Consider the following 11,624-nt stretch of genomic DNA (forward strand, 5'->3'; position numbering starts at 1 on the left):
TGATTGCTTCACGTCACATGACCATATACATGCATGTTCAAACCAGGCCCATGCATATGGTGTTGGGAGGAAGGAAAAGGGGTAACAGAAATGAAGAGTCTCTGAATACAGAAAGTCTTTAAAATAAGAGAGTAGTGAGTCATTAAAACACACTGTGTGTGATTGGGGCCTTAAAAGAATGCTTGTGACCTAATCTTTTATAAAAGGCAAAGTCTCATTGTGGCTTCAAGTTCAAAATATTGTTCAATGTTGCTCAATTGTTCAAATCATGTTCAAACTATTGGTGGCCCATCTGTGATTAACACTTTGGCAAACTGCACAGGGAGGTTGAAGAGGAAAAAACAAAGGTGACAATAAAAAAGGAATGAGTTGGGGAGGAGGGGGTGAGGTCATCTAGATGGGGCTAAACTTTACCATCCGCCTTTTCCTGGCACACAGCGCTATCATCTGCAAAACTTCTGGTGCCTGAAATGTTACCATAGTCAAATATGGGCCCTTCCAGCAGAGTCACAATATCCATCCGGTTCACTTTAGTCAGGACAGCCGTCAGTGCATCCGCTAAGAAAATGTAAATAAAAGTAACTTACATTTATTTGCTTTAGGTAGATATTATAACTTCTCTGTGTATGTAAGACAGCAAAAGAAAGAAATTAATACAAAAAGGAGAGATGGTTAGAAAATGATTCTCACTTGTGGCGTTTTTCCCATCACGACTGACCCACTTCTTAAGAAGCATAAAGCTCTGGGCTGTGAGAGAGTTTGGGTTCTCTGTGCGGATGTGGTTTATCTCATCCACAGAAAAATTCATCTCTCGAGCCAGCTCTATAAAACAGTAAAATGCATAACATTATAGCTAGCATCATCTCTACACAGACAGCAAGTAAATATAAGAGAAGACAGATGTAAAGACAATTAAAATTAAACCTGCTACAACATTTTTAAGCTTTCGATCATTTTCTGCTTTCTGAGTTTAAAGGGGTCATATGATGCGATTTCAAGTTTTCCTTTCTCTTTGGAGTGTTACAAGCTGTTCGTGAATAGATAAGATCCCTAAAGTAAAATAATGTTCTTTTTTAGCAACGTCATATGACCCCTTTAAGAATTCCTGTTTCTAAACTAAGTAAACATTTGAAAATCTAATCAGAATCAGATATTTAGGGAAATACAGTGTGTGTTTCATAGTGTGTTGTCAGATGTGAAGAATTATGAATTGAATTGAATTTCAATTAAAATTCTGAATAAAAATAAAATCAATCCAGTTCTGCACTGCAATACCAAGACACAAGAGGGCACCACAGCAATGCTGTTCTGAGGATTGTTTCCCATTGATTATTTGACTCCCTATTTAAATAAGTTAGCTTTCAGAAGGTTGGTAGTAAATAATTAGTGCCTGGCAAGTGAAATGTAACCTCTAATATTTCAGACATATGGGGCAAAGTGAGTTTTACCTGTCCAGCTCAGTCCCAGATGATCAGCAACAATGGCCATACGAAGGTCTGTTCTCTCACAGGGACTCTGTGGACCTGTCATGACATACAGAACAAAAACATTACAAACATGTTACTTATTCATTTCAAAAGAAAAATCCAGATGACTTCCTTCTTTTCTGGCCAAAACAAGGAAAAATTAACAAGATCTTTCTCCAACAGAACCTATTAACAGGAGAGGAAAAACGAAAGGACGTTTTTAGAATAGTACTATGTTTGGCTAGAAAAGGAAGAACAAACAGACAGTGAACTAGAACATTTCAGCTACACATTTGGTGCTCTGATTGTGCATGTGAAACAAATTTTTCACAGAATCTTTGCAGGCAATAACTATGAGTTTATACAACAGTTTAAAAAAATTAAAACAAAACATTAACAAAAAAGAGACTTGAGGCATGCAGACAACATAGTACTGTAATTTTTTTCTAACAAAGTTCACAAACACTGAAGCAGGTATAAATTCCTCAACAATGCTCCTTTAACCAACTCAGCACAGATAGACTGTTCAGTGCCCCACCCGTCATTATTATGATAAATTATCTGTGGAAGGTAGGGGAGAGAGAAGGGGAGATCTGACAGGGACAGATACAGTACGGTACAGTCACACAGCACAGTGATGAAAGAATGACAAGAATGACAGCTATTGTTCACGCCACAGGCAATCCAGTCAGTCACAACGGCTCATGCAACTAAAGATCAAGTAAAGTTTTCAATAAAGTTTTACAAACTAGGCTTGATCTCCGCGACGGGGGGCGACCTGCGAGCCCCATCGTTCTTACTGCCCTCCTTCCCTCCTCCAGTCCGCTTACTCCTCCTCCTCTCACTGCCCGCCGCCCTTGTGACCTTTGTCCTTGAGGGTGTGACCCCTCGGGAGGAGCCAGAGGAGAGGGAGGGCTGGGACTGAGAGGGGTCCGATAGTGAGATGCTTCGTGATGTGCTGCTGTCCTCCTCCGATTGCAACTGCTCTCCCTGTGTCTGTTTCTCCTCGTCTGAAAGTCGTTCGGCCACCTTTATTGCTTCTCCGCTAACATTTTTTAAGAACTCAATTGACTGCCTACACACCTCGCTAAAGTTGCCCCTACCTGCCTTGCTAACTGAACCATTGGAAGCACCAGATGACCTGTCTTTGAAAGGCAGCCTAAAGGGAACTACTGGTCTGACTGATCTCTCTGACTCTGTGAGCTTACTTGACCTTGGAACTACCTGAGCTGTGACAGCTGAGTTAACGGCACCATTTCTTTTGATGTCCTTGACAGGTATTCTAGACTTGGGCTCAGGCGTTATGGATGCAGGATCCACTTTCCTTGCCTCTGGCCTCACAACTTGTTGAGGCTTCTGCTTCCCTGAACTGAGTGTGTTAAAACTGAACCCTGCTGCCTTGACTGGGAGCCTAGACTTGGTCTGCCTGTTTTCTGAGACTACTTTAGTCTGAGGACTCTCAGTAATGGCTTTGTCCACTCTCTCTAAAGACTCCCTACAAAACTGAGCTTCTATTCTACTAGCTTTCTGTAAGGTGGGTTCAGAAGATGACTGCAAATTGAACACTACACTACCACACTGGATGTAGTTGGCCTGCACATTAGAGGACTCTAAATTATTGTTGTTATTGTAGTTTTCTGATGGGTAATCTTTTCTGCCAGTCTGGGAAGAGTTAGTGCTTCTGCTATCAAAGTGACTTTCAGCTAATTGCCTTGACTCCAAGCTAATGTATTCCGGCATCTGACTGTCTGAGGACTCAGTTTTAGCATCAGTCAGTTCAGCTGAACCAGGGTCTTTCTTTATAGTAATGGAAGCTGCGATGCCCATCTTAATGGGGGTGCGTAATTTGGGGTCGACCTTGGAGGCTGTGACAGTGCATGAGGTGGTGTCAGCGAATGGAGGTGCGTCCAGGCAGTCAGCACTGCCTTGCACTGTGCTGCCTCTGGATGGCGTTAAATCTGTGGTTGCCTCTACCTTCCCCTCTACAGCTCTTTCCCCTGCCTTTGAGTGAGAGGCGACTACCCCCGCATTCCTGCCCCCTTTCCCCTTGTCCCCTGACTGCCCATCTGATGTATGCTCACCAATCTGGAAAAACTGAAGTCTCTCTTCAACAAAGTCCCTCTTGCTCATGTCAATAGCACCACTGCGGGTCATCTCAAACATCTTGCCCTCATGGAAGGGGAAAGGGTTGGGCTCACTAGTTGGGGTGCTCTCATCTGTTGGGGTTCTTGCTGGAGTGGTATCCGGCGTAGTTGCTTGTGATTTGTCTTCCACTGACAAAGCACAGGGCTTCGGATCTTCATCTTTGTTTTTAGCATCAAAAGCTCCCTCCTCTCCAACTTTACCAGACCATGGATCGAAATCCAAGCCTTTAGTAGCCACAGTTTTAAAGGTAGTGTTTATGCCCTCCTCTAGTTGGGACTTAAAATAATCGTCTGTAAAACCTTGTCTATCTGGGTGTCTTCCCTCCAAAGAATAGATTTTATCCTCTTTCCCATTGTCTGATTTTTTCCCAGATGGCCTTTTTGTTTTTGCCTTTTCCCCTATTTCCTCATTTGGCGTGCTCTCCTCTTCAATTACTTCAAGTTTGCTCTGGCTGAAACACCGATCTCCTGCTTTTCCCTCATTCGACAGGCTGGATGTTTTAGGGTCACTCAGTCCATCGTCCTCATCTTGTAGGTCATACCCATCAAGAGAATCTATCTCAGTGGCATCAGTATCATGGGAAAATTCAGCAGTTGTTGCTAATGAGCAATCAGTGATAGATTGATCATTTCCATTCTGTTCACATTCTACCTCTTCTCCTTTGACAATGCCATTGATACCCGACTCCTTTTGGTGTGAGCTGTTTCTCTCTGGTTTCGTAGGCTTAACATGTTTCTCACACTCCTCAGCCATTTTGAATGTGTACTTCTTAAGGGGGGCAGGCTGAAAAACAGATTCATCATCACTAGAGTCACTATTGTCAGCTCCAGGTGGAAGAGGGGAAGGAGGCTGGACTCTGATTACTAGCTCTGCAAAGAGATGTCTGTCATGTTCCTCTTGAAGGTTCACCTCCATCATCTCGGTTTCTGCTTCTGAGGAAGGACATGACCCCTTCTTTTCAGGGTCAGCATGCTCAGTTTCTAAAGGTGGTGGTGGTGGGAACTCGATGTAAGCTATGCGTTTGTCTTTTGACCTTTTTCCATTTGAGTCTTGCTTTCTTTTTGAAGGTTCTGATGATTGAGTGGCAGATTTGGCTTTTTCTGCTGATACTTCCTTGAAAATGAATGTCTTAGGCTGCTCCTCTTCCTCTGACTCCTCTGGGGTTGGGCTAGGCATGCCAGCCATGGAACTGATGACAGGCTCAGGAGCTCTGGAGTTCAGGTCGTAGCTGACCTCCTCAAAGGTAGGCATTTCAGGAGTTACTGGACTCTTCCCTGAACTGTCCATAAATGTAACCTGCTCTAAAGTGTCATCTTCAGGGCTTCCCTGTGGAGATTGCGGCTGTTTCTGTTTGACAGAATAAAACGCTCCACGTGTTTCATGTACTGTCCTGCTCTCATGGCTTACAACTTTTTTGTAAGTGCTTAACTGGCCAGTGGCAGTTTCTTTCTCATACTGTTTACCTACTTGAATGCTGACATACACAGGAAGAGGTTTAATGTCCGCAGTGACACCTGGGGTCACTTTTTCAATATACTCAACTTGGTTATCATCCACACCATTACAGACTATATTAGCAATCTGCCTGCTAGAATCTGAGTTCACTACAGATGACACATCACTAGGTGATTTGCTAGCCCCAGAATTAGGGTACTGTGTATTTCTGGCTATGTGAGACCCTGTCCTTTCAGATTTAATGGAGGAATCTAACTTTAAAGTACTACTTTGATGATGGTCTATAAAATTAGATGAAACCCTAACAGGAATTTGTGATTCCGAGTTTTTTTTTAGAGCACCATTGCACTTTTCAGCATTACTAGGGTCTTCTCGAATTACAAGCTCTGTGTAAATTATCTTTTTAGTTGTTTCTTCTGTCGTGGTGTTTCCATCTCTCAATGAGTGCTGCTCATTCTGTGAGTCATCCTTTTGCCTATCATGCACTAGAGCATGAGTGAGCTTTGTCTTTTGTCCTTTCAGTTGCCCATTGCCATGGTTTTCCCAAGTTTTGTATATTTTCCTATCTTCATTGGCAATTTGCTCCTTACTGTAAACATTTTGGTTATGTTTTGGTGAAGAGTTATCTGACCTATTTCTTTGTCTGTCACTCTGCTGATTTTGGGCAAATGCTTGAGCCTTTCGTACATTGTAACTGTGCCCACCCTCACTATCTTTTTTGGGGCTTCTCTCACTTTCTGAAGACTCTATTGACCTTGGGATATTCCCCCCTGCAAAAACTTGATAAACAGGCAGCTTACTTTCCTGCAGCTTCCTCACTGGAGATCCTGAAGTTTGTCCCCATTGCGGACCTTTATCTTGTTTCTGGGCCTCTGATTCAAATTTCATTCTTACCGAGCTAACCTTAGATGTTGAGGGCTGGAAATATTTAGACGAATCACTTGCACTGCTTGCGGATGAGCTGTCTCCCTTTTTCGGGTCATCATTGTATCGAAGCAAGACTCGTCTTTCAGGACTGCTTGGTAGACTGGCACATTTTCTGTCATGGGAATCATACTTATCCCTAAACCTGTCTCTACTCCAGTCCTCTCCAGTACCTCCATTCCTGTACACTGACCTCTCTGGGCTACTACATGTTGAGTTGGGCCCAGAACGAGTCTCCCTCGCATCTTGTCTACGATGCTTCTTTTCAGGGGACTGAAGCTCGTCATTCAGTTTTTCAGTTTTATCACGAAAGAATTGTGAGACTTCACTAAGTTTTTCCTCTGCCTCTTTTACAGTTCTGTCTACTCTGTCCTCATATTTGTGATTCTCTCTGCTTTTACTCTGCCCATCCTCAGAAACTCTCATCCAAACAGACTTTTTTGGACTATCAGGATCAGAAGCATACTGCAGCAAAGTGAGTTTGTCATAATTGTCATCTTCTGATGATCTACCTGACCTATCAGGCTTTAGCATGAATTCTCTAATTGAGCCACCTTGTGTTCCCTCACCATAATATCGAGACCTGTCAATCACAGATTCATCTGAGTCTGAATGGGAAGAGTCAAATTTTTCTGACAGGAGAATTTTCTCTGCAAATTTGTATGATTCTCCCCTCGTTTCAGATGATTCATCATCGTGGTACTCCACTGACTGCTGACTAAGCAATTTCAAGGTCTTATCATCCTCCACAGAGACAGGTTTGTGTATTCTGGAGTCCAGATAACAAGGAAGAGATTCTTCAGGTTCTATGTCATGTTGCTCACTGCCCATCCTATTTTGCAGTTCTTTCATGCCACTTTTACCCTGATATATGTACATTTCCTTCTCAGGGTGATTTTTTGTTTCTCTGATAATTACTTCAGTTGGTTCAGCTTTGTTGCCTTTCTCGATGTGAACCTCAATGATACGTTCGACTTTGGGCATTGGGTCAAGAGGCCTGACAGATGGATCTGCCCCTTCACTGCTGCTTTTGTGCTCAAACAGGCCTGTTAACTCCCTAGATGGATCCTTCCCAGATTGGAAGGCCTTCATTATGTCTCGTACAGACATGGTCTCCTCCATCCTCTTAGATGCAGCCTCTTTAATGGGGGGTTTGTGGTACACCATTCTTGTAGTTGTTGTTATGTGAGTTTCCTCTTTGACCCGCATACCTTTGCCCATCACATCATCCTCTGCATTGACTCTGGCTTGGTAAGCTTTAACTCTTTCTTTGATCGACCCACCAGGTGATCGAGGCTCAGTGTCTGAACATCGCAGTGGAGGCTTTGTCATTCTAGCATCTTCCAAAGCTGGCTCCTTAGGATCCTCTGGAGGCTCATAACTCCTTATGACATGTACAACCTCAGTGCGTGTTTCAGTGATGACAGGAGGAATATCCTGAAAGAGTCCTTTGGGCCCCATTCCTTCTGCACTTTGGGGGGCAGAGGGAGTTCTCTCACTGCGAGTTTCAAACCCACTGTCTGAAAGTGGACTCTTGTCTTGGTCATGGGAGACATCATCAGGAGAGTCTAGTGTTATTTCAGGGCCAAACAATGCATCGGCTAGCTTTGAAAGTTCTTTTTCTGAAGGTGAAGGGCGCATGTTGTTTGGAGGCATTTTGAGCTTGTGTTCCTGTAATGCCATTGCAGGTTTCAGGATCCGTTTTTGTTTCTCATCTCCTTCTTTCCTTGCTTCCTCAGTTCTTTGTTTAGCCTCTGCTATTTTAGAAATAGAACTAGTGCCAATGTCATTGGTTAGGTAATCAACAACTTTAGCAAGGTTAAAATCTCTGTCAGATACTGTTTTTGTTTTGACTTGAGGGGTTAATGTTTCATATCGAGGGGGGCATCTCCATTCATTTTGTGGATTATCATCTATGTCATCCTCTAGGACATCTTCTGTTTTGCTGTTTTTAATATTTGCCTTACTCGCTCTCAAAACGTCCTTGCTAAGAATTTCACTGACTTTGACCAGGTCCTGTTTGACTTTCTCTACTATCTTGAAAGGCTCCTCATCTTCCCCTTTATGTTCCTTAGACTCAGAATGATAACCTTTGGAGCTTGAATTTGTATCAGTTTGCAAAATTGCAGACATTCTGATTAGGTCCTCCTTCATTTCAGCCACATCTTTTAGAATCTCCTGGCTATTGGACAGAGGGGATGAAGAGGTAGCAGATTTTATTGTTCCTGGGGACATGTGCATGGGAGTCTTGACAGGAGATAGAGTTCTGGCAAAAGAGGACTGAGTCTGGGCATTAACCTCTTGGGGCATGGCCCTTCTGGGGGACAGGAGAGCAGCTGTTGACATGGAGACTTCAGGGAGCTTTTTAAATTGGTGTTCTGGTAAGACATTTATAACTGAATAGACAGGGACTGTAATAGTGCTGGAAGTTACAGTTGTGGTAGAATTCGGAGGGGATCTGAGGGAGGCATACAGTGAGTTGGATGCAGAGGAACGGATAGACTGGTAAGAGGATGAGGGAGTGGAGGACACTGACTTTAGTGTGCCATAGCCAGCAGAGCAGGAATTAAAAGTTTTTTCCACTTCATCAAAGGCAGCGTTCACACTTGTTGTTGCTGCATTTGTTGTGGCTTGAATTCTTTCCTGCAGGGTGCTGGTAAGATGGGTTGTTGGGGAGGAGGAGCGATATTTGGTTGGGGAAACTGTCCCATTGATCAGCGCAGCTGCTGTAGTGGCCGAGCCGGATTTCAATGGTGAGGAGAGGGATGACAGATATCCTCTGGCAGAGGCATCAGTGCTGGTTCTGATAGAGGAAAATCCCGGGACAGTTTTAATGGGGGAGCAGGTTGCTGGAGGGTTTGAGGTTACGACAGACTTATATGGCAAACTTGAGCTGTACATGTTTAGAGAAGACTTAGGTGAGGCTGGAGGAGTAATAGCAATGGAGGATCTTTCCAGCAAGGTTCCGCCAGATGGTACAGGAGATGTCCTGGCTGAGAGCCCTGTGAGGCCTTTAAGTGAAACTGGATCAGGAGCACTTTTGACTGGAGAGGACAGAAGGGTGGGGGAAGCTTGGACTGGATACTGGGCACCTTGAACTACAGTTTTTATTGGTGAGGAGATTGTTCTGTAGGATCGAATCGGTGATGCAACATCACTGGCAGATTTGATGGAAGGTGCTGGTGAACCTCCAATAATAGATTTGATAGGAGAGGCAGAGTTCACAGACCACACCGACCTCAGTGGGGAGGCTGAGGGGGTGTTGGATGAGGAGCTGGAGAGGGAGCCAAATCCAGACTTGGTCTGGCTAGGGACGTTGACGGGAGAGCTTGTCGCCCAGGCCTGGTAGGAGCGCGTCGTAAAGACAGGCTTGTAAGCGTAGCCAGAAGGCTGCGGCGTGGTTTTTGGAGTGGTGTTATGGCCTTTTTCAGCTGTTTCTAGCATAATTAAATTAATAAACAAAGTAAACGGAAATAGTTAAATAAGAGAGAAAAGAGAAACAAGAAAGATTTAGTCAGGGGATAAATCCAAAAACAAGCAGCAGTTGAAATACTGAAACTGTGGAGGCTTTTGACAATGAAAAGTGAAAAAAAATAAAAAAAAATAACACATGTCTGTGGCACATGGGTGGAGATGCAAAATTATGGAAAAATATCTGCCACTTAAATAAACCAAGAAGCTCAAAATGTTCTGAAACTATTATCAGATATAAAATGATTAAAAATAATTTCTGCTTAGGGATGTCATAAGTACTGGTGTTTAGGTATGAAATCCTACAGTATTGGTAGTACTGAGTACAGTGTTAATTTATATTGCGTCAATAAAATTTCAGTCAAAACAGATCTGTGCATTAGGCCTTGCAGTGTAAATGCAGCCTAACAGACTTTCCAATATTTATTATATCATCAATATTAAACAAACAAAATTGTATGGAAAAAAACACTCACCGATCACAGCTGGGCAACTTTAATACATTTAATAAACGATCTACAATTGAACATAAACACAAAGTTAGGCCTACAAGAAAAATAAGAAATTGTACAGCTAATTTTTGAATTACAATCACTATTTACAGAATATATATGTAATGTTTAATTGAGAACTCGAATGCTATATGCCATTGTTTTAATTTATTGTTAATATTTACCTTAATAATTAACTTTTTAATTAATGGAGCATTTTTAATAGCCTATTAGTTTTAGCTGTGGTTTTGAAATAACGAAATTTCACTAATACTGTTATTGACTACTGACATTTTGGTATTGTGACAAACCTACTTTCCTTTACCCTCAAATGGCAACAAGCAGATAAATCAGACCAACAACAAGGCACAGAGTTTTAAAGGGGTCATGAACTGAGAAATCAAATTTCCCTTGATCTTTTGAAATATAACAGGTCAATGTACTATAAAAACATCCAGTAAGTTTCAAAACTCAAAAGTTTATTGTTAGTTTAAAGGGGTCATATGATGCTGCTAAAAAGAACATTATTTTGTGTATTTGGTGTAATGAAATGTGTTTATGCGGTTTAAAGTAAAAAAAACACATTATTTTCCACATACTGTACATTATTGTTTCTCCTCTATGCCCCGCCTTTTTGAAACGCGTCGATTTTTACAAAACTAATCGGTCTGAAAAGCGAGGTGTGCTCTGATTAGCCAGCTATCCAGTGCGTTGTGATTGACCGTTGCGTCATGTCGCGAATCAATTTCTCTTTCAGGTCAGAAGTGGCGTGAATGCTTGTATGTCATCAGTGTACTGTCGGGGATTTGTTGCGTCAATCCGTGCCACATCAAGTGTAGACAGAATCACAGATTATAAGGGGTTCTGTTGTCTATAGTCGCGTTGCATGTCCGGTGTAAACATGGGATAAAATTAGCAAAGAGCTCCAGATCTCGTCAGTTAAACACTATTTGTTTGTTTGCTGTACTTTGCTACATGTTCATTTGTAAAGAAGACAGTATGATGCAGGCTTTTCAGAGAGACTAAAAGTAAATGATGATGCAATGCTGAGTCTGACTAGAGTGGATCCAACAGTAATGTCACAACACATAAACGTGAGTAAAGTATGTTTTTACCACTATTACATTGTCTGTTCCAAGACCGTTTGATATATACTGAGTATTTATACGTTTTTAACCCAAATGACCCATGTTGTTTTCAGAGTATGTCACAGCAGCGTCCATCTGTTATTTTAATAAGCATAACTTGCGATTTTAACCCAAATGACCCATGTTGTTTTCAGAGTATGTCACAGCAGCGTCCATCTGTTATTTTAATAAGCAAAACTTGCGAGTCTTGAATGCGCACCCGTCTACAAAAACAGACTGTTCTGCAGAGAGGCTCAAAAACAGAATAGACATAGCCTGTTACTTCTAAATTATGTTTTTTTAAATGTAAAATCACACTAACATTATGGGCCCTATCATACACCCGGCGCAATGCGGCACGGCACAAGTGTTTTTGCTAGTTTCAGCCCGACGCAGTTCTCATTTTCCCGTTCTGCACCTCGTTGTTTAAATAGCAAATGCATTTGCGCCCATTTGTGCGCCCATGGACGTGCTGGTCTGAAAACTAGGTGTGTTCAGGCGCATTGCTATTTTGAGGCAACTGAAATAGACTGCGCCATTGACCA

At 42.4% G+C, this 11,624-nt stretch overlaps 1 protein-coding gene across 1 annotated transcript in view; it reads right to left on the reverse strand.

Moving 5' to 3' along the window:
• The window catches only part of LOC107717054 (ankyrin-3-like), a 102,134-nt gene that overhangs the window by 8,085 nt on the left and 82,425 nt on the right, over positions 1–11,624 (reverse strand). Inside the window, exons 38-41 of the mRNA XM_016523696.1 lie at positions 2,216–9,427; positions 1,449–1,523; positions 691–822; positions 415–558 (exon numbers count right to left, since the gene is read on the reverse strand). Of these exons, the coding sequence (XP_016379182.1) occupies positions 415–558; positions 691–822; positions 1,449–1,523; positions 2,216–9,427 (7,563 nt within the window). The remainder of the gene's footprint in view (positions 1–414; positions 559–690; positions 823–1,448; positions 1,524–2,215; positions 9,428–11,624) is intronic.

Source organism: Sinocyclocheilus rhinocerous, unplaced genomic scaffold (assembly GCF_001515625.1).
Source record: "Sinocyclocheilus rhinocerous isolate Xijiao unplaced genomic scaffold, SAMN03320098_v1.1 scaffold119, whole genome shotgun sequence".
In the NCBI taxonomy this organism is placed as follows: Eukaryota; Metazoa; Chordata; class Actinopteri; order Cypriniformes; family Cyprinidae; genus Sinocyclocheilus; species Sinocyclocheilus rhinocerous.